Here is a 23,948-nt window from a genome sequence, read left to right as displayed (position 1 = left end):
TGTGAATGGGGGGAGGGGCAGAGGGAGAGAGAGAATCTCAAGCAGACTCTGTGCTGAGCACAAAGCCCAGCCTGGGGCTCCATCTCATGACTCTGAGATCATAACCCGAGCTGAAATCAAGAGTGGGATGCTAAACTGACTGAGCCACCCAGGAGCCCTGGTTTCAAACCAATTTCCAACACATATATTAGACAAATTTATAGTAACCACACATCACATAGAATTTTTTCCTGTAGTCTCTTTTAATGGATGTTGTGCCTGCTTCTTTTATATCATTTCCTCAAGAAATTAGATTTTTCTTTCCCAGCTACTGGAAGAAAGTTCTTTTAAGGAGAGCAGTTTTGCTGATATTTCTGAGGTTTGCTGCCCTTGGCCAGCCTGATACTTACTTTGCGGCAGTGCTTTTATCATCACCCAGCATAGTTTCTGCTCACCTTTGCTGCTTGGAAGCCCTCATTAGCTTTCTGAGACTGTGGGAGTTTTGTCTCATAGTTTCCCTGACATAGATTCTGTGGAGGTTTTCTCTTTTTGCATCATTGATTTAGTATAATATCTGGAAGGAAAAGGATTTGTTTCACATCACCATGTGCAAACCAGAAGTTTCCCTTTATCCAACAAAGCTTATAATTTCTCTCTTCCCTTTGTGAATATGTGTCTGGACAACGTGACTCAGTACGGCCTTTCTATTCAGTTTTCTCCCTGTTTCTAGTCAATTACAAGATTATTCTCATCCATACTATCACCCCATTCCCATTAGAACTCACCAAGTTAGGTCTCTACACAATCCAGACTCATGATTGTTACTTCCCTAGCTGGTTTAACCTGGTCCACATATTTACCTATAGTTTCTCTCAATGAGATGCCTTAATATTCCACTACAGATAATTTTAAGAAAGGGTATGAGACTTGTGTTTGTTTTTGTTTTTTAAGATTTTATTTCTTTATTTGACAGAAAGAGAGATCACAAGTAGGCAGAGAGGCAGGCAGGCAGAGAAGGAAGCACGCTCCCAGCTGAGCAGAGAGCCCAATGTGGGGCTCGATCCCAGGATCCTGAGATCATGACCTGAGCCGAAGGCAGAGGCTTAACCCTCTGAGCCACCCAGGTGCCCCAAGACTTGTGTTTTTTAGTGGGTTCTAAATCAAGAGAAAATGGAGTAAGTGAGCTTCTGAATTGGTATTAGGATCCAGAATTTACAACCTCAAATTTCCATATCAACCAGGACCAGAAGCACAAGTATATATTTGGGAATTTTTTAAAAGTGAAAATAAGTGAAAAAATCATCCTAATCTTGAGATAGTTTTAAGCCTTTATACAGAATGAAATTCATAAGTTATAGCAGACTTAGCAATAAGAGAATATGAGATTCCACTGTAAATTTAAATTATCTGTTAGGTTATTTTAGTAATCCTGGAAAAGAAAAAGAGTGAAAAGTGTGTTTTTAAAATGCTTAAAATCTTAGCCATTCTGACTGGTGTGAGGTGATATCTCATGGTGGTTTTGATTTGTATTTCCCTGATGCCGAGTGATATGGAGCACTTTTTCATGTGTCTGTTGGCCATCTGGATGTCTTCTTTGCAGAAATGTCTGTTCATGTCCTCTGCCCATTTCTTGATTGGATTATTTGTTCTTTGGGTGTTGAGTTTGCTAAGTTCTTTATAGATTTTGGACACTAGCCCTTTATCTGATATGTCATTTGTAAATATCTTCTCCCATTCTGTCAGTTGTCTTTTGGTTTTGTTCACTGTTTCCTTTGCTGTGCAAAAGCTTTTGATCTTGATAAAATCCCAAAAGTTCATTTTTGCCCTTGCTTCCCTTGCCTTTGGTGATGTTCCTAGGAAGATGTTGCTGCGGCTGAGGTCGAAGAGGTTGCTGCCTGTGTTCTCCTCGAGGATTTTGATGGATTCCTTTCTCACATTGAGATCCTTCATCCATTTTGAGTCTATTTTCGTGTGTGGTGTAAGGAAATGATCCAATTTCATTTTTCTGCATGTGGCTGTCCAATTTTCCCAACACCATTTATTGAAGAGGCTGTCTTTTTTCCATTGGACATTCTTTCCTGCTTTGTCGAAGATGAGTTGACCACAGAGTTGAGGGTCCATTTCTGGGCTCTCTATTCTGTTCCATTGATCTATGTGTCTGTTTTTGTGCCAGTACCATGCTGTCTTGATGATGACAGCTTTGTAATAGAGCTTGAAGTCCGGAATTGTGATGCCACCAACTTTGGCTTTAATTAACAAGTCAGGAAATGACAGATGCTGGCGAGGATGCGGAGAAAGGGGAACCCTCCTACACTGTTGGTGGGAATGCAAGCTGGTGCAACCACTCTGGAAAACAGCATGGAGGTTCCTCAAAATGTTGAAAATAGAACTACCCTATGACCCAGCAATTGCACTGCTGGGTATTTACCCTAAAGATACAAACGTAGTGATCCGAAGGGGCACGTGCACCCGAATGTTAATAGCAGCAATGTCTACAATAGCCAAACTATGGAAAGAACCTAGATGTCCATCTACAGATGAATGGATAAAGAAGATGTGGTATATATACACAATGGAATACTATGCAGCCATCAAAAGAAATGAAATCTTGCCATTTGCGACGACGTGGATGGAACTAGAGGGTATCATGCTTAGCGAAATAAGTCAATCGGAGAAAGACAACTATCATATGATCTCCCTGATATGAGGGAGAGGAGATGCAACATGGGGGGTCGAGGGGGTAGGAGAAGAGTAAATGAAACAAGATGGGATTGGGAGGGAGACAAACCATAAGTGACTCTTAATCTCACAAAACAAACTGAGGGTTGATGGGGGGAGGGGGTTGGGAGAGGGGAGAGGGGTTATGGATATTGGGGAGGGTATATGCTATGGTGAGTGCTGTGAAGTGTGTAAACCTGGCGATTCGCAGACCTGTACCCCTGGGGATAAAAATATATGTTTATAAAGCTGTAAAAAAAAAAAAAAAGAAAAAGAAAAAAGAAAGGATGAATACCCAAGTTTTGTAGCAACATGGACGGAACTGGAAGAGATTATGCTGAGTGAAATAAGTCAAGCAGAGAGAGTCAATTATCATATGGTTTCACTGATTTGTGGAGCATAACAAATAGCATGGAGGACAAGGGGAGATGGAGAGGAGAAGGGAGTTGAGGGAAATTGGAAGGGGAGGTGGACCATGAGAGACTATGGACTCTGAAAAATGATCTGAGAATTTTGAAGGGGTGGGGGGTGGGAGGTTGGGGGCACCAGGTGGTGGGTATTGTAGAGGGCACGGATTGCATGGAGCACTGGGTGTGGTGCAAAAATAATGAATACTGTTATGCTGAAAAAATAAAAAATTAATAAAAAAAATAAAATGCTTAAAATCATCGCCTTGTTTTCTAACAGCACTCATGAGATTGTTCAGACTTTCAATTTGCCAGATGGTTTATATGCATGTGAAACTAGGGCTCATAATCATATTCATGTACTCTTTGCAATTTATTTACTCATTTTTTGCTTAATATATCTGTGGAGAGAGTAAGAAATGGAAAAATGTCATAATCATGACAGGCAAAGCAAGTATTATTGTCATTTGGAAATATGACCAATAATTGAGAAACATTTTTGGTGGCCAGTATGGGTTTCTTTAGCAAAAACAAATTTCAATCTATTGTTTCAGACTCAATAAAGGTAAAAAAAATGACTTTTTCATTTTTCAGATATGGTCTTACAAGGGGGTTACACTACAGACTACTTGTTTCTTGGAAATTTTATTTATACGGTAAGATCACCCATATGATTCAATTGCTTTTTCTAGTTTTTAATTGGAAAATTCAGGTATTATAAGGATGTCATAGATTTTAAGTCTCCCTCATGCTCCAATATCTTTTCCAAGAAGGAACTATTACAATGGTTGTATATGCCTGTGTGTATATGTGTGGGAGTATATATACACACGTATATGTATAACTTCTAGAAATATGAAATACATTTAACAAATGTCTATGTCCTCCCTTTTTTTGTACAGGTAGGGAGGTACGTTCCATATCTTGTTTTCTCACTATACAATATGCCTTATTGATGGCTTCAAGCCAGCCCATAAATATCTACTTCATTCTTTCAGGGCTGCTTATGTGACTAACTCACCACTATTTATTTAGCCAGTCTCCTAGTAGTGGACATTAAGATTGGAGTCCTTTGCCATTACCAACAATCCTGCAAAGGTTATCCTTTATGCCCACAAGTCAGTATATCTGTAGGATAAGTTTCCAGGGGTGTAATTGCTGGATCAGAGGGTATTGTAAACTTTGAAAATCATTACTAAATTATCTCCCAAAGAGGTTATTCTTATAACATCTAGTTACGAGAATATCAGTTTCCCCAAACCCCTGTGGGTGGTAGGTACTCTTATCACGCTTTCTGATCGAGTGGTAAAATTGTATTCTATCATAGTTTTTGCCTTGAAGAAAAACATATTTGCATGAAGTGAGAAAACACTTTCATTTCTTCTTTTGTGAAGGCTTGTTGAATTACTTTAGCAGTCCTATTAGTTTGCTGGTCTTTTTATTACTAATTATTCACAGATATTTATATGTTAAGGATATTAATTTTTTTCTCATGTTTATTACAAAAATATATTCCCAGTTTTACATTTTCACCTTTTGTGACATTTCTGTCATGCATATATTCTTCCTATTAGTTTTATGTGGTTACATTTATTGATATTTTACTTTATGGCTTCTGAGTTTTGTGTCTGCCACTAGTTTCTTGCTCATAATTATAAAAAATTATAGATGTATATTTAATTTATGTTATCCCTTTGGCATGGAAGTAGAAACATATTCCTCTGCATGTTATTCCTTTTCGTTTAACAACGTATTTTGGAACAAGAAAACTAAAAACCATTTTTCCCCATGTTTGCTTCTACGTAAGAAGCAATGTATTGGCATATTGCCTCTTTTCACTTTAGCTGGTTGTCTTTATTATTTCCTGTTACTGGGTGTAGTTTTAACTCGATATTATATAGGCCCAAACATCAAGTGTGGTTAGATAGTAGTTTCTTACTTATTTGGACATATGCATACAGCAAGTTTCCTTCTTTTCAGACCTCCTCACATACAGATATGTATGCATATATACAAATGGATATACAGTCCTTGTTAAGATGCAAGAGTAAATTGATCTCATGGAATCTCTCTCTCCAAAGGCGGGGGGAATATAGATAATAAAACCACCACTAACAAATTATAGCAAAATAAATTTAGCACAGCAGTTAAAGAAGGAAAGGGGACTACACCAATGCTAAATACCTCAAAATGAGATGCCAAAGGAGAAATGGTAGAGTTGGCAGGGTCAGCATAGTGAGATCATTTACTCAGCTTTGCTGATACACTGTTTCCATGCCAGTGGGTCGGAGGAAGTACTAGGCCCAAAAATAGTGCCTGGAGGGATACAGTAAACCTGCAGGGAGATAGAGGCCACCCTAATGTTTTCAGGGAATTAAAGAAGGCCAATGGAACTAGAGACAGTGTGAACCGTGTGTTGGGAAAGGGAGGTTCAGGATAATGGCAAAGATGAACTTGGAGCAGTAGGTAGAGGCCAGGGCCTTGGCAACTTTAAGGTTTTGGAATAGTTTAGATGAGGTGATGGAGGCTAGCTAGAATGTTGAATCTAGAGCTAGGGAATGAACATAAAGTCTGCTTCAAAAGCAGGATCTTAAACACGCAGTGTATATCACATATCTGTTGTTGCACAGGAACCCACACTGTGACAAAATCAGACTTAATGAAACACCGAGAGCTTTTTTTTTTTTTGAGACTAAGAATAAGATGAAAAATAAGACAGTTGCTCAGTATTACCACCTCTTTCCAACATTGTGGAGGAGTTACCAATCAACACAGTAAGAAGATGAAAAAAGGAGCACAAGCCTTAAAAAGGGGAAAAATTGATTTTCAATCAGAGATGATATATGTGTATACACAGAAAAAGCAAAAAATTCTACAAATAAAATATTACAACCAATAAAAGAGGTTGGCAGTTTGCTGGCTATTGGCCAATGTTTTAAAAACCAATTATATTTCAACATACCAGCAGTAAATATTTAGAAAATTAAGAAAAATTATATACTATTTTACCATAGTATCCAACAAAGGAAAAACACAAACAAATTTAACAAATGATGTCCAAGACCACTGAAGAAAATTATAAGACTTTATAGACTTTAAGAACATCTAAATGGAGAAATATATCATGCTCATTAATTGGAAAGTCAAGACTATGAGGAAATCAGCTCTCTTCAAGTTGATTTATAGATTCATTATAGTTCCAATCAAAAGCCCCAGATGCCTGATGGGCTATTTCTAAAATATGTATATATGAAATGCAAAAGGCCAAGAGTAGCCAAAATGCTCTTTATAATGATTTCAATCTACCCTGTTCAGCTGTGCCTTTTATCAATAGCACTTGGGTTTCTAATCAGAAAAAAATCTTCCATGCTATTTATAAAGAATGTAAATATATATATAATATAAGCATGATTTTTGTCATATGTTAAAGGGCTTCTACATATGAAACATTAATTAAAAAGTACTACATTCTCTCCTCAATTAAAACCTAGCAAAACCTATGAAACCAGAATTCAATGGACATGGAGAACAGGGATTGGGTGAGGGGAATCGGGGAAGAGGGAGGTGACATGAATTCTAATGGTAATTTTAATACATTTTTCCAATCTGTTTCCCCTTCTCATCTCCTTGCACAGTACGTAGTTGTTACTGTCTGTCTGAAAGCTGGTTTGGAGACACAATCTTGGAATAAAGTGAGTATTCTTGAGGGTACTTCCTCAATCCAGTGTAGTTGTTTGCATGTTGATTTACTTCTAAGGTTTGGAAAAGTGATAAGCATTTCTTGTCTTCCTATTTTACCTACCCTCTGTTTTGCATATTCAAGTGATGATTTAAACTGGATGGTGGCATATTAGCAATCTAATGTCTTAAAATATTCATTTCCCTGCCTTACATCTTAGAAATAGATTCAATTTATCATGACATTAGAGATTCTTACATTAGCATTACATGAGATCCTTAACTCATTATTATTATCAAGGAACAGAATTATAATAGAAAATTTAGCAAATACAGAAAAAGAAAGAAATACAAATTGCCCATACCTTTCAGTATCAATGACATGGACATTTTGACTTTTGTTCTATTCTTTCAGTCTTTGTTTTATGTGTGCTTGGTTTGGTTTTGTTTTCATAAAAATAGAATTCTAAGGTAGCTAATATTTTGTAATCTGCTTTTTTCACTTAATACTAGATCTTCAACATTTTTCTATATCTTTAATATTTTTATCTTATTTAATGACTATATAATATTTTATCACCTGGATGCTTATTTACATTATTTTTAGAATAATTGTTCTAACTTCTGTTACTGTAAATAATATATAATCAGTACTGTTATGAACACAGAGTACGTGTCCTTAACAGATATGAGTAATAATTTCCCTAAGATATTCTTAAAAGTAGAACTTCTAATAAGGAGAATGTTTTTATGAACTGGTCAATAACTAAAGTGAATCTATATGTACATGTACACATATACTCCATAAATAAATTGCTTTCCAAGTTGTACTCAAAAGTTTATGAGAGAAAATTAATTTTTAAGAGCCTATCACCTCTGGAGAGCTTCGATTATGTAGTATATCATGTATTTCTTCTCCAATGCAATCAACATAGAGTTCTCACTGCTCCTGTCCCCAACGGAACGTCAACACAATGTTGGGACTGAAGTGTTCTGAGCAAAAATATTTTATTAGCAATACATAAGGCACACCAATTGTATGTATTATACTACCTTAGATTACATAAATAAACGATGATTTTCTATTCCTCCTTTTAATTATTGCTAAATTCTCTTCAGTAAGAGTGCTCCTTTGATCCATGACCACCTACACTATCTACATATGGTGAATATCATTTGTGAATAAGGTAGTATTTCAAGGCCAAAGCAGACTTAACAAAACTTTTCTGGCCTACGTGCTACGAGGCTCCTGCCCTCCAGCTCACATATTAGATAGGAAGGAGCCTGGGGACTGGGGCAGGAAAGAAAATGGACTGGTTCTCACTTTCGGTCATAGGCTACTTTGCCCCATGGGGAGGATCTAGTACGGGCCATGCTTCTTCACTGGGGAAGAGAATGCTGGCAGCCACTGTTTAGGTACAGAAAATGAGTCAGGGCAGAGGGAGATAATAAAATATATCTCAGAGCAGCAATGGTGGCTCGTTCTTGCCCCCAAGGGGATGGTCCTGATGCAAACCTACCTGAAAATACTCTTTAAGCCACAAAAAATGCCTTGTATTGCAACTCATGTGTTAATGCCAACAATAAAGGAATAGTTGCATGAAAATACACTGAAGTGTTTGAAAAGTTTAAAGTTCACAGTCTTGATCTGATTCTCTTCTCCATTATCTCCTGCATGGTCATAAGAGAGAGTCCTCAGGAGACCAGTTTTATTTAATCAGAGAAATCCTCTGAGTAAGAGATTATTTCTAAAGAGTGTAAAAACTACCTCTGAAAATGACTCAAAGAAGAAACAATAAATACTCTGAGAAGTAGCAGATGGGGTTTTTTCCCTCCATATTTTTGCTGTTCAGGTAGGATTAAGTAGTGAGTAGTACCTAATAGAATGAGAGCACTTGAGTCCTTTATAAATCATCTCTTGACTCACTGATTTGTACACAGATGGTAACTCTGAGATGCCCCGCTCAGCCAGGTTTAGAATGCAGGTCTCCTATTCATTTTCCTTATGATTCTTCTGCTAACACAAATCATACGCGGCAACAGATCAGATCAACAGAAGGACCTACCTCCTTAGCATTAACAATTAAGAATGTGTCACAGTTCCTAGCTCCAGGCACAGACTGTGATCCCTCAACCAACATCCTCAATCTGAATGACATACATCCTTGATATGTGCAGAAGACCTTCCAGTTTCAGTCAATCTAAGAGTCACAACTTCTGCCATTGATCCAGAATTATTCATGCAGAATAGATATGATAGGGTCAAACTTTTTCTGTTCAAACTTTTTTTCTGAAGAGATCTTTGTTTTAATAAGTAGGCAGAAGCAGAAGTCTCATTGAATAACCTATGAATTGTATGAATCAACTCTGATTGAGAGTTGACAGTTTCCCTGAAGACACTGAATATCACTTGGCTTAGGTGACAAGATAGTTGGTTTAGATGCTTTAAACAATGGCTCCTTTAATCCACAGCAAAATATTCTGAGAAGGCTCTTAGAAGAAAGGAAGTCTCAAGCATTAAGAAATCAAAAGATTTTTCTTCTTATGAGTACATATGACCTAGACAAATGATTTTGTCAGTTGATAGAGTCTTTTTTTTTCTTTTAAATGGACAAGGTTGAAGTGTTTCTGTAATATTTTTCTTTCTGCAGTTTAGTCATATCGCCATTTGGGGAAGCATAATTATATGGCTGGTGTTTTTTGCAATTTACTCTTTCGTATGGCCGACCATTCCTATTGCTCCTGAAATGGCAGGACAGGTTAGTTTTATTAATTGTCAGTGGTGAGTATACTTTACGACCCTCCTGAAAACCTATGTTTGTTAATATAAAAGCTTATGTTATCTACTCTCAAAGTCATTTGAAAAGAAAATAGAAAATCAATGCAATTAGAAATAGTTGGTGATCCAACTAAATTCTGGTTGATGTTTTAAATATTATTTTAACTAAAATCTCATTACTTCAAACTATATAAGTTAACTATGGTTTCCAAAATGTTTACCTTTTGTGCATAACTGATAAAAGCTATAATCACTTCAGAATCATCTAAAATTGCTAATATTGTAGTTATGTTTTTTCATGTAATGTACTATGTGCTATTTGGTACTTGGAAAGGATGCATGGCAACTAAGAAAACATTATTTGAAATGTTTATGCAGAATAGACATTTCTCGGAGCTCCGGGAGCTCCAGCTTCTAAATATTTTAAAGTCTCATGAAACTGTTATTTTGCTTATGTTAAACCTCAGAAGTGATACTTTTTAGATTTTTATAATTATTTACATATTTCTAAATTCTACTTTGTCTATACTTATAATGTGGGATTAGGCCTATGGCGCTTACAAAATGGATCACAGAATTACGTGATTGTAGAACTAGAAATAGCCTTGGTCCAAAGTCAGTCACTTACCAAATAGAGGAACACTGGTCCAGAATTGCCCAGTTCAATCCCTGTCTGTCTACCTGTCTGTCATACTCACTGTCTTTCTCTGTGGAAATAAGTGATGACCCTTGTACCCCTGGCTTAAGTCAGCCCAATTCTTAGGAAATAAGAATTTTAAGAGACTTCCTGTTTCGGCCATGATTAAGTGGCCAGTATTAGAAAAGTCTGACAAAAACAACTCTAAAAACTGAACAAGATATAAGAATTATTTGAAAACATTGGCTAGAAACCAACAGAGTAATACTTGAGGATATGATTCTTGAAAGAAGGGAAGCCTTTTTCTTCCTTATCCTAGCATCTTCCCTAGGAACATTTCTCAGTTTACAGTACAAGAAGAGGAGCCCAAAGTTAATGCAGTGATCTTACTGGGAGGGGGAGGTAGAATTCAGAGTCTCAGGCTGCTGAAATGCCTGTACTAGGGACAAAACCTTCAAGAAGTTGTAGCCATAGAGAAATGAGAGGCATAGGCATGGTACTTTGACAGGGCCAAGTGTAGTTTATTTTGCCATTAACTATCATGGCCTTATTCCCAGAGTGTAGTACTCTCTTCCAACTTGAGGCATTTACTTCTAGGGCACAGCTTCTCTGGGATCTCAAGAAGACACTGGATGTTCACCAAGGGCATTCCCATTTGGCAAGTCTTAAACTACAATTGCTCTCTCCCCAATATTGGGTGGGCACCAAGTCTGGCTTGATTTTTCAGCCTGCTCTCTGTTTTCTGCTGAGTATCTTAAAGTCTCAACCTATACATGCACTGTTTCAAAGTCAATCCAGGGGCACCTGGGTAGCTCAGTAAGTTAAGGACCTGTCTTTGGTTCAAGTCACATTCCCAGGGTCCTGGGATTGAGCCCCCTATCGGACTCCCTGCTCAACTGGGAGTCTGCTTCTTCCTCTCCCTCTCCCTCTGCCTGCTGCTCCCCCTGCTTGTGCCCTCTCTCTCCATCAAAAAAAATAATAAAATCTTTTAAAAACTTTTAAAGTCAGTCCAGGAGGTAAGGGCAATTGACATACTTTATATGTCAAAGAGGAAGTTGGACATTATGAACTAAATGAAAATGAAAACATGACATGTTAATTTTTGTAAAATGCAACTGATGTAGTACTTAGAGGGAAATTTTTAGCACTACATCTGTAAAAAAGAATGTTTTCAAATAAACAGCTCTAGCTTCCACATTAAGAAACTAGAAAAAGGACAAATGAAACCCAAACTGAGAAGAAGAAGGCAAATAATAAAGATAAAATGACCAAATTATACAATGGGCAAAATACTCAAATAGATACTTTACCAAAGAATATATATGACTAACAAAGCAAATGAAAAGATGCTCAACAGCATTCGTTGTGAGGTAAATACAAATTAAAACCAAAACGAGATAGCAACACACAACTATTAGCATGGATAAAATTATAAAAATGTCAACACCAAGAGTGGATGAGGCTGTGGAGCTACTGCAGTTCTCATATGCTGCTCATACGAATGTGAAACTGGAAAGCCGTTTGGCAGTTTCATAAAAGTGTCATGTACATACACCGTCAGACCCCGTCATTCTGCTCCCTGTGAAAGCGTATGTCCACACAAAGAGTTGAATATGAATATTCATAGCAACTTGGTTTGCAAGGGCCAAAACTAGAAATAATCCCAAAAAGTGCAATGACAGGTAAATGAAAAGACAAATCACCACATTATTATGAATATCATTCAGTGATAAAAAGGAAACAAGAAATTACTCACACATACAACAACATGGATGGCTGTCAAAATAATTATGTAAAGAGAAATAAACCAGGCCAAAAAGTTTACAAAGCGTATGGATCTGTTTGTAAAAATTTCCAGCAAATTTATAGTGGCAGAAAGCAGATCAGTGGTTAACTGGAGAGAGGGTAGTGGGTGGCACATGGCAGGGAAGGGCAGGAAGGGATGCTTACACTGCAGGATAAGGAGAATCCTGGTGTGCTAGGTATAGTCTTGATTGTGATAATGATCTTATGGGCATCGTGGATGTCAAACATAGCAAATTGTTCACTTTGAATATGTTCAGTTTATTGTAAGCCAATTATGCCCTGATAAAGTGTCTTTAAATAATAAAATATTAAAATTAGCCCTAATTCATAAATGTGGTAGAATAAGTACTATAGTAAGGGAATGGTGATAGCTCATTTTGTTCCCATTTAAGAGAGGATATTTAAATTGTCATAAATTTTGTATTATAATTGATAATGTCAGTGAAAAACAGAGCTTTTCGCCTAAGATCAGGAATAAGCCAAGTATGTCCACTCTCACCACTTCTATTAAACATAATACTGGAAGTCCTAGCTACAGCAATCAGATGAGAAAAGAAATAAAAAGCCACTCTCACCACTTCTATTAAACATAATACTGGAAGTCCTAGCTACAGCAATCAGATGAGAAAAGAAATAAAAAGCATGCAAATTGGTAAGGAAGAAGTAAAACTGTCACTATTTGCAAATAACATGATACTATATATAGAAAATCCTGAGGATTCCACCAAAAAAACCTACTGGAACTTATAAATGAATATAGTAAGGTCATAGGATACAAAATCAATATACAGAAATTGGTTACATTTCTATATGCTAATAATGAAGTAACAGAATGAGAAATTAAGAAAACAATCCATTTACAATTGCACCCAAAATAAAAAAAATAGCTAAGAATAAACTTAACCAAAGAGATAACAGTTTCATCACTCTGAAATCTATAAAACATTGATGAAAGAAATGGAAGATGATAAACAAATGGGAAGATATTTCATGCTCATGGATTGAGAAAACAAATATTGTTAAAATGTTTGTATTACCCAAAGGAATAAACACATTTAATGCAATTCCTGTCAAAATACCAACAGGATTTTTCACAGAACTAGAACAAGTAATCTTAAAATTTGTTTGGAACCACAAAAGACTCTGAATAGCCAAAGCAATACTGAAAAAGAACAGGAGCACCTGCATGGCTCAGTTGATTAAGCATCTCTTTGTTTCAGCTCAGGTCACGATCTCGTGGTTGTGAAATCAAGCCTCATGTCAGGCTCCATGCTTGATTATGGAACCTGCTTAAGATTCTCTCCCTCTCTCTCCCTCTCCTACCCTCCCCCTGCCCGTCTCTCTCTCTTTTTCTCTCTCTAAAGAAGAAGGAAAAGAAGAACAAACCCAGAAATACCACAACTGCAGATTTCAAGATACTATAAATCTATAGTAATCAAAGCAGTATGGTACTGGCACAAAAACAGACACAGCAATCAATGGAACAGAATAGAGGACCCAGAAATAAACTCATGATTATATGGTCAATTAATCTTCAACAAAGGAGGCAAGAATATGCAATGGAAAAAAGACATTCTCTTCAACAAACGTTGTTGGGAAAATTGGATGGCTACATACAAAAGAATGAAACTGGACTTCTTACACCATACATAAAAATAAACTAAAATTGACTATGTATTTTTAAAGATCATTTTTTCCTTTGAATGGGACATACTTCCCTATTTCTTTGTGTGTTTTATGAATTTTTAGTCAAACACTGGAAATTAAAATCTAATAATGTGGTAACTCTGGAAATAGAATTTCCCCTTTTCCCCAGGGTTTGCTTGTTTTGTTATTTTTGTTTGTTTATTGTAAGGCTGCCTCTGTGCTGAGGATTAATTTGAGGTATATACTTAATGTCCTCTTAGGTCCTTCCTGACTTCTCCCTGGGCACAAGTGGTCACTTTCTAATTTTTCTTGTATATATAGCTGGTTTTGAATGTCCTAGTTTTAAATTTGTCTGGCTCCTAAAAGGGGAAAAAGTGGAAAAAAATGGAGTGGACAAAGAGTTCCTGTGCTTAAAGGCCCTGTGAAGTCACTTCAGTCAGAGGGGAGGGGCTTGGAACAATGCAAGGATGTACAACAACACTTGCGGTCCCCCTCTTTGCACCTCTGTGATCAGAAGCAGCAATCAGTGATCAGAGCAAAGACTTCCAATATTTGGAAAACTTTCCCCTAGTCAGTTTCCCCTATCTTGTAAGCAAGATGCTCCAGAAATATGTGCCACTTGACTGGGAATACATGATGGGTAATGCTACTGCACGAAGAGCTGAAATTGACCAAAGCTAAGCACAATTTACCATTCAAGTCACCCCCTGTAATATGCAAGCCTTCAATAGATTTCAGAGTTCAAAAACAGACACATTCTATGAGTGCAGTGTTGTTGTTTAGGGCAAGGACAGATCCCCATGGCTTCTTATTCTGCCATCATCCTAGAATCCTGTTACTTTATTCCTGCTCTAATCTTTATTATTTCCTTCCTTTTGGCTGTGGGTTTAGTTCTTGTTCTTCTAGTTCTTTAAGTTTTTTTTTTTATTTTTTCAGCATAACAGTATTCATTATTTTTGCACCACACCCAGTGCTCCATGCAATCCGTGCCCTCTACAATACCCACCACCTGGTGCCCCCAACCTCCTACTCCCCACCCCTTCAAAATTCTCAGATCGTTTTTCAGAGTCCATAGTCTCTCATGGTTCACCTCCCCTTCCAATTTCCCTCAACTCCCTTCTCCTCTCAATCTCCCCTTGTCCTCCATGCTATTTGTTATGCTCCACAAATAAGTGAAACCATATGATAATTGACTCTCTCTGCTTGACTTATTTCACTCAGCATAATCTCTTCCAGTCCCGTCCATGTTGCTACAAAACTTGGGTATTCATCCTTTCTTTTTTCTTTTTCTTTTTTTTTTTTTTTTACAGCTTTATAAACATATATTTTTATCCCCAGGGGTACAGGTCTGAGAATCGCCAGGTTTACACACTTCACAGCACTCACCACAGCACATACCCTCCCCAATATCCACAACCCCACCCCCCTCTCCCAACCCCCTCCCCCCATCAACCCTCAGCTTGTTTTGTGAGATTAAGAGTCACTTATGGTTTGTCTCCCTCCCAATCCCATCTTGTCTCATTTACTCTTCTCCTACCCCCTCAACCCCCCATGTTACATCTCCTCTCCCTCATATCAGGGAGATCATATGATAGTTGTCTTTCTCTGATTGACTTATTTCGCTAAGCATGATACCCTCTAGTTCCATCCACGTCGTCGCAAATGGCAAGATTTCATTTCTTTTGAAGGCTGCATAGTATTCCATTGTGTATATATACCACATCTTCTTTATCCATTCGTCTGTAGATGGACACATAGATCAATGGAACAGAATAGAGAGCCCAGAAATGGACCCTCAACTCTATGGTCAACTCATCTTCGACAAAGCAGGAAAGAATGTCCAATGGAAAAAAGACAGCCTCTTCAATAAATGGTGTTGGGAAAATTGGACAGCCACATGCAGAAAAATGAAATTGGATCATTTCCTTACACCACACACGAAAATAGACTCAAAATGGATGAAGGATCTCAATGTGAGAAAGGAATCCATCAAAATCCTCGAGGAGAACACAGGCAGCAACCTCTTTGACCTCAGCTGCAGCAACATCTTCCTAGGAACATCACCAAAGGCAAGGGAAGCAAGGGCAAAAATGAACTTTTGGGATTTTATCAAGATCAAAAGCTTTTGCACAGCAAAGGAAACAGTGAACAAAACCAAAAGACAACTGACAGCATGGGAGAAGATATTTGCAAATGACATATCAGATAAAGGGTTAGTGTCCGAAATCTATTAAGAACTTAGCAAACTCAACACCCAAAGAACAAATAATCCAATCAAGAAATGGGCAGAGGACATGAACAGACATTTCTGCAAAGAAGACATCCAGATGGCCAACAGACACATGAAAAAGTGCTCCATATCACTCGGCATCAGGGAAATACAAATCAAAACCACAATGAGATATCACCTCACACCAGTCAGAATGGCTAAAATGAACAAGTCAGGAAATGACAGATGCTGGCGAGGATGCGGAGAAAGGGGAACCCTCCTACACTGTTGGTGGGAATGCAAGCTGGTGCAACCACTCTGGAAAACAGCATGGAGGTTCCTCAAAATGTTGAAAATAGAACTACCCTATGACCCAGCAATTGCACTGCTGGGTATTTACCCTAAAGATACAAACGTAGTGATCCAAAGGGGCACGTGCACCCGAATGTTTATAGCAGCAATGTCTACAATAGCCAAACTATGGAAAGAACCTAGATGTCCATCTAGTTCTTTAAGTTTTTAAGTTAGACTGTTTGAGATCCTTTCTTCCTTGATATAAACATTTATTGCTATAAACTTTCTTCTTAAAATTGCTTTTGCCATACCCCGGTTTTGGTATGTTGTGTTTTCATTTTTGTTTGTCTAAAGATATTTTCCAATTTCCTTTTTTGTTTCTGAACTATTTTTGTTGAGTCTTGTTTTTTAATTAAAATATAACTAACCTACAGCATTTTATGAATTCCAAGTGTATAACATAGTGATGCAACAGCTCTATATGTTATCCTACGCTCACTTCCAAGTGTAACTACCATCTATCAGCATACAATGCTCTTATGATACCCTTGGCTATATTCACTGTGCTATACCTTTAATACCATGACTTACTCATTCCACAACTGGAAGCCTATCCCTTCCACTCCTTTTTACCCTTTTCACCAATCCTCTCACCCACAACTGTCTGGCAACCACCAGTTCTCTGTATTTAGATTTATTCATTTGTTTATAGATTCCATAGGTAAGTTAAATCACATGGCATTTGTCTTTTTCTGTCTGATGTGTTTCACTTAGTATAATACTTCTAGGTCCACCTGTGATGTCATAAATGGTAAGATATCATTCTTTTTATGGCCAAATAATAGTCCATTGTGTATATGTATGTATGTGTATATGTATGTATGTGTATATACATACACATGTGTGTGTACACACACCACTTCTTTATCCATTCATCTATTGATGGACACTTAAATTGCATCCATATCTTGGGTATTATAAATAATATTGCAATAAATATAGGGATGTATGTATCTTTTTGAATTAGTGTTTTCCTTTTCTTTGGGTAAATACCTAGTAGCAGAATTACTGGATCATATAGTATTTCTTTTTAATTTTTGAGGGACCTCCATACTGTTTTCCACAGTGGCTGCACAAATTTACATTCCTGACAGCATGAAGATTCCTTTTTCTCCATATTCTCACCAACAGTTGTTATTTTTTATTTTAATTGTAGCCATTCTGACAGGTATAAGGTGTAGTTTTGACTTACATTTCTCTGATGATTAGGGATGTTGAGCATCCTTTCATTTGTCTATTGTCTATCTGCAAATCTTCCTTAGAAAAATGTCCATTTGTGTCTTCAGCCCATTTTAGTTGAAATATTTATTTCTGTTCTCTCTCTCTCTCTCTTTGGCATTGACTTCTATAAGTTCTTTATATATTTTGGATATTAACTTCTGATTGAATATATGATTTACAAATACCTCCCATTCAGTAGGTTGTCTTTTTGCTTTGTGGCCCAGGATGTGATCTATCCTGTAGAGTGTTCCATGTGCACTGGAGAGGAATGTGTATTCTTGTGCTGTTGGATCGAATGTTCTGTATGTGTCTACAAGGTCCATTTTGCCTATTGTGGTATTAATGTAAGCTGTTTCCTTATTGATTTTTCTGTCTAAATGATCTATCCATTGTTGAAAGTGGAGTATTGAATTTCTACTATTATATTGTTCTAATTTTCTCCTTCAGTTTCATTAGTATCTGGTTTAAATACTTAGGTGCAACACTGCTGAGTGCAAATAATTTACAAATCTTATATCCTCTTAATGAATTGACCCCCATACTATACAGTGATCTTCTCTGTCTCTTGTGACCAATTTGGCCTGAATATCACTTTATCTAATACAAGTACAGCCACTCCTGCTCTCTTTTGGTTACCATTTATTTGTAATGTATTTTTCAATACCTTTACTTTGTGCCTATGTGTCCTTAAAGCTGAAGTGAGTCTCTTAGCAGCATACTATTAGATCTTATTTTTGTTTTTAGATTTTCTTAGAGAGCATGCACAAGTGGGGGGAAGGGCAGAGGGAGAGGGAGAAACAGACTCCCCACTGAGCATGGAGCCCAATGCAGGGCTGGATCCCAGAACCCCAGATCATGACCTGAGTGAAAGGCAGATGCTTAAGTGACTGAGCCACCCAGGTATACCTGGATCTTATTTTCTTCTATCCATTCAGTCACTCTGTGTCTTTTGATTGGACAATTTAATCCATTTACATTTAGAGTAACTACTGATAGGTAAGGACTTACTATTGCCATTTTAACAAAATTTATCATTCTCACAGTTCCTAAAGATAAATCACAGAATGTCACATGGGGCCAGAAGGGAAAAATACCAAGGTTTTCAGGAGACAGAACACAGGAGCTCAGGAGCTTTTAGGCCTCGCCTTTATTGGGTTTTTCAAGGGGAAAGCAAGGCAGAGTGGGTAAACAGCCCAGGAATGGCTTGTTTGAGTGATTTTTGCAGGTTTTGGCCTATAGGTGGTTTCTAGTTGCCTGGTTCTTGGTTCTGGGGTGATTACAGCAGAGGAATATTGCCTCCTGGGGTGTATGGGCCAGATAGAGGAGATAGGGCTGTGGATTTAGCCCTTGAATTTGCAGAGCAAAGGCATCCTCCCAGTTGAGATCTTACTATCTCTAAGAATAGACTAGCCCTGGGAGGGGCAGTCTTCAGATAGAAAGGTTTTTTAAGATGTTGAACTATTAGAATATACAGAAAATTAAAAATATATATACAATGCAGAGCCTTACCCAGTCTCAAGTCAGTTCAGTCCTTATTGAATTAAAGTGATCTGTTACCAGTTAATCTGTCAGGCAGAGAGAAGAGTGAGTTTTCCCAGGGGACTATAATGGCAAAATTGCCTTACACAAAATGTCTGGAAGTTAAAGGTGTATTGCTAGGTAATATAAGGTTGAACCACTCTTGCATTCCTGAAATACAACTTACTTGATCAAAATAGTTATTTAGTTGGTTGTTTATAAAATATCCTATTAAATTAAGTAGCTAATACTACTGTTTGGTGTTATGTGTGTACATTGGTTTAGTAGTTCTAGACCCTATGACTGTATCCAAACCTGCACCTCCAGGTTTTTGTGGAGAAGAGAAACTGAGAGTTGCACTTGGTACCCAATCCTGACAAACTAAAAGATTCCTATTTAAATACTCTTCATTTCTGTTTATTTGCAGGTCAAGATGGTCCTGGTTTGCCCATACTTCTGGCTGGGTTTTTTCATAGTCCCCATTGTGTGCCTGATTCTAAATTTAATATGGAAATCGTAAGTTGAAAAATGAAGTAGTAACCAAAAGATAAGCTGTAATAGTTAATTGTTGTTTTCCAATTATATGGTTTTCACATCAAATTAAATTTAAAATTTGGCCATTTTTTGAATATTAAAAGTCATGGAACATTTAGAGGAAGTGAATGCTTTCTGCTTTTGCCACTGATTTACCAGCACTCAATTTAGAAACAAACAAACAAACAACAAAAGAGCATCAAAACTCACGAGAGGTAGAAATTTATAGTGATATTACCTAATTTGTGATTTTTTTTTCCTGAAAGGTCATCCATTTACTCTCTAGAAGTGGGATTTATAGAGCTTCTTTGCACTTTAGAGGAACCAAAAGCTGATACCAGAGGATCACAAATTAAAAGCCAATAATAAAATAAGAACTAGGAGGGAGATATTCAAATTAGACAGATATTCTTCTTTTAAAAAGTATTTGGAATAAGAATCTATCAAATATAGTTCTCCCAGAATATGTATTAGATTACAGAATCCTCCCACTTTTTTTTTTAACCAAATCACACAGAAAAAAAAAAAAAAAAAAAACCTTTAAACTAAGGTGCTAGAAATCCCTGAAATCCCTGAGGTAGTACAAAGAATCCGTGAAATTACAAGCTTTCAAAATCAGAAATAACTTACATAAGATCATTGTATATAATCTACAATGTAAACAAAGCTCTAAAACATTATAAATTTCAAACTAAGATGCAGAGAAAGAAATATTCTAGAAGGGATAATATTAATTTTGATCCATGGTATCGACTGTAGGTGTTAACTTGGATCTTTTAAAACCTATGGTCTCACTCATATGTGGAACATAAGGAATAGCATGGAAGACCATAGGGGAAGGGAGGGAAAACTGGAGGGTGGGAAATGAGAGAGGGAGACAAACCATGAGAGACTCTGCACTCTGGGGAAATAAACTGAGGATTTCAGAGGGGGAGGAGGGTGATGGGGCTGGGGTAGCTGGGTGATGGGTATTAAGGAGGGCATGTGTGAGCACTGGGTATTATAGGCAACTAATGAATCATTGAACACAACATCAAAAACTAATGATGTACTAAATGGGGTGGCTAACTGAAGATAACAAAAAAGTAAATAAATAAAAGTAAAACCTGTGGCTTCTGTGAATTGATTCCCCAGTGATATCTTCATCTAGGTATAGATTCCAGATTTCCAGGAAGAGATAAAGGTACACTGAGAACTGAGGGGCTTATGTTAGAATCATCCTATCAGTATGTTAGCATCTTCTCTACCATTGAGTATAGCCAAGGTTGTCTGCAAGTTCCCAACTGCATTTTCAAGGCAAGTAATGATAATCTTGAATTTGTTGTTGTCTTTTTGTTTATTTATTTATTTTTTGAGATTTTATTTATTTATTTGACAGAGAGAGAGATCACAAGTAGGCAGAGAGGCAGGTGGAGAGAGAGGGGGAAGCAGGCTCCCCACTGAGCAGAGAGCCTAATATGGAGTTCGATCCCAGAACCCTGAGATCGTGTCCTAAGCCGAAGGCAGAGGCTTAACCCACTGAGCCACCCAGGTGCCCCTGTTGTTGTCTTTTTAATTACTTGAGACCTCTTTTTCTTCTGTGAGTAAAGATAATTTAGCATACCATTTTTCTTTGTTTTTGTTTTGTTTTGTAATATGGTAAATACAGGTGTGAAGGTATGTAAGTCAAAGGGGACTGTGAAATCTTTGAAGTTTATACTTTTGTGTAAGTGCTATGTAGCTCAAAAAAAAGTATTTTAGTAGTATGCACAGTCTTTTAAAATCCAAGTAACATGTATGTTTGAATTATTTCAGTTTTTAATAAAGATCAATTAGCCAACATCTAATACACCTTTACTTTTTGATGTAGTGTTCAATGATTCATTAGTTGCCTATAACACCCAGTGCTCATTATATCATGTGCACTCCTTAATGCCCATCACTCTGTTATCCCATCCCTCCCACCCACCACCTCTCCAGCAACCCTCAGTTTGTTTCTTATAGTTAAGATTCTCATGGTTTTTCTCTCTGATGACTTCCCATTCAGTTTTCCCTCCCTTCTTCTATGATCCTCTGCTCTATTCCTTATATTACGTATTTCATATTCACTCATATTTCACATATGAGTGAAACCATTTGATGATTGTCTTTCTCTGCTTGACTTACTTCACTGAATCATTTCACAATTTTTGCTTAATTTTCACTTAAGTGTCTTCCTGGGATTGTACCAAGATTTTTAAATCATTCTGAATCATAGAATATGTTATAAACAGGAAATGTAAATAGATTAGTAAAGGAAACAGATATATTGAGGTAAAAAACAAAACAGAGCCAAAAGAACTGCCCCTATAAGCCCAGTGGCTTTAGTGACAGCATTTTACAGCAAGCTTAACGAATGAATTTGGTTGTGCTGTGGGTATATGGGACTTCATTTAAAAATGCCATCTCAGATAAACAATTCAACATTAACTTTGGTTATGTGGAGTCTTTTCTGGTTTTACACAAATTCTGCCATTGTTTGTTCTAGCTCTGTGAAAAATGGAGGTATTTTGATAGGGATTGCATTAAATTTGTAAATTGTTTGTAGTATAGACATTTTAACAATATTTGTTTTCCAATCCATGATCATAGAATGTTTTTTCCATTTCTTTGTGTCATTTTCAATTTCTTTCATCAGTATTCTATGGTTTTCAGAGTACAGATCTTTTTACCTCTTTGGTTAGCTTTACACCTGGGTATCTTGTGGGTTTGGGTGCAATTGTAAATGGGATCTATTCCTTGATTTCTCTTTCTGCTGTTCTGTACATTGGTTTTATAGCCTGTGACTTTGCTGAACTCTTGTATCAGTTCTAGCAGTTTTTTGGTGGAGTCTTTCAGGTTGCCCACATAGAGTATCATGTCATTTGCAAGTAGTCAATGTCAACTTCTTCCTTGCCATTTGGATGCCTTTTATTTATTTCTATTGTATGATTGCTGAGGCTGGGACTTCCAGTACTAGGTTAAATAATAATGGTGAGAGTGGACATTCCTGTATTTTTCCTGATTTAGAGGAAAAGCTCTCAGTTTTTCCCCATTGAGGATGATATTAGCTGTGGTTCTTTCATATATGGCCTTTATAATGTTGACATATGTTCCATCTATCCATACTTTATTGAGGGTTTTTATCAAGAATTGCTGTTTTATTTTGTCAAAAGCTTTTTCTGAATCTATTGAGAGGATCATATGGTTCTTATTCTTCCTTTTATTAATGTGGTGTATCATACTGATTGATTCGTGAATATTGAACCATCCCTGCAGCCCAGGAATAAATCCCACTTGATCGTGGTAAATAATTCCTTTAATATACTGTTGGATTCAATTTGCTAGTATCTTATTGCGAGTTATTGCATCCATGTTCACTAGGGATATTGGCCTCTAATTCTCCTCTTTAGTGGGGTCTTCGTCTGGTTTTAGAATCAAGTTAATGCTGGTCTTGTAAAATGAGTTTGGAAATTTTCCTTTCCTTTCTATTTTTTTGGAATAGTTTAAGAATAGGTATTAACTCATCTTTAGCTGTCTGGTAGAATTCTCCTGGGACCCCTTTATTATGATTTATTATGATACAGGGCCTTTCTTCATCTCTTGTTACAGTCTTTGGTTTAAAATCTAGTTTGTCTCATAAGTATGGCTACACTGGCTTTCTTTTGACATCCATTAACATGATAGATGGTTCCCCCATCCCCTCACTTCTATCTGGAGGTGTCTTTAGGTCTAAAATGATTTTCTTGGGCCACCTGGATGGCTCAGGTGGTTAAATATCTGCCTTTGGTTTAGGGCTTGATCCCAAGTCTCTGGGATCCCAGAGTCTGGGATCAAGCCCTGTGTTGGGCTACCTGCTCATGGGAGCCTGCCTCTCCCTCTGCTCCTCCCCTCCACCTCATGCTCTCTCTTACTTGCTCTGTGCTCTCAAATAAATAAAGTCTTTTAAAAAATAAAATAAAACAGTTCTCTTGCTGGCTGCATATAGATGGGTCTTGGTTTTTTCATCTCTTTTGACATGATGATCCTATGTCTTTTGATTGGAGCATTTATATTTAGAGTAATTTACATTTAGAGTAATTATGGATAGATATGTATTTATCCCCTATTACCTATAAAGTTATTGTTTCTGGAGGTTTTTCTGTTCCTTTCCAGTCTTTGTTGCTTGTGGTCTTTCTCACTCATAGAGTCCCCTTTAATATTTCTTGCAGGGCTGGTTTAGGGTTATAAACTCTTAGTTTTTGTTTGTTTGGGAAACTCTCTCTCCTTTTATTGGGAATGACAGCCTTGCTGGATAAAGTATTCTTGGCTGCATATTTTTTCCTATTCAGCACATTGAATAAATTATGCCATTCTCTTCTGGCCTGCCAGGTTTCTATGGAGAGATCTGCTGCTAACCTGATTTGTCTTCCCTTGTAGGTTAGTGATTTCTTTTCCCTTGCTGCTTTCAGGATTCTTTCCTTA

General features: G+C 37.1%; 1 protein-coding gene across 1 annotated transcript in view; it reads left to right on the top strand.

The window, feature by feature from the left end:
* The window catches only part of LOC125096203 (phospholipid-transporting ATPase IB-like), a 220,820-nt gene that overhangs the window by 178,667 nt on the left and 18,205 nt on the right, over positions 1–23,948 (top strand). The window contains 4 exon segments of the mRNA XM_047722951.1: positions 3,699–3,760; positions 6,740–6,796; positions 9,434–9,541; positions 19,381–19,469. Coding sequence (XP_047578907.1) covers positions 3,699–3,760; positions 6,740–6,796; positions 9,434–9,541; positions 19,381–19,469 — 316 coding nt within the window.

The sequence above is a fragment of the Lutra lutra genome, chromosome 3, assembly GCF_902655055.1.
Source record: "Lutra lutra chromosome 3, mLutLut1.2, whole genome shotgun sequence".
Taxonomy (NCBI): Eukaryota; Metazoa; Chordata; class Mammalia; order Carnivora; family Mustelidae; genus Lutra; species Lutra lutra.
The sequence above is the reverse complement of the archived record's forward strand: the minus strand, read 5'-3'. Positions and strand labels throughout refer to the sequence as shown.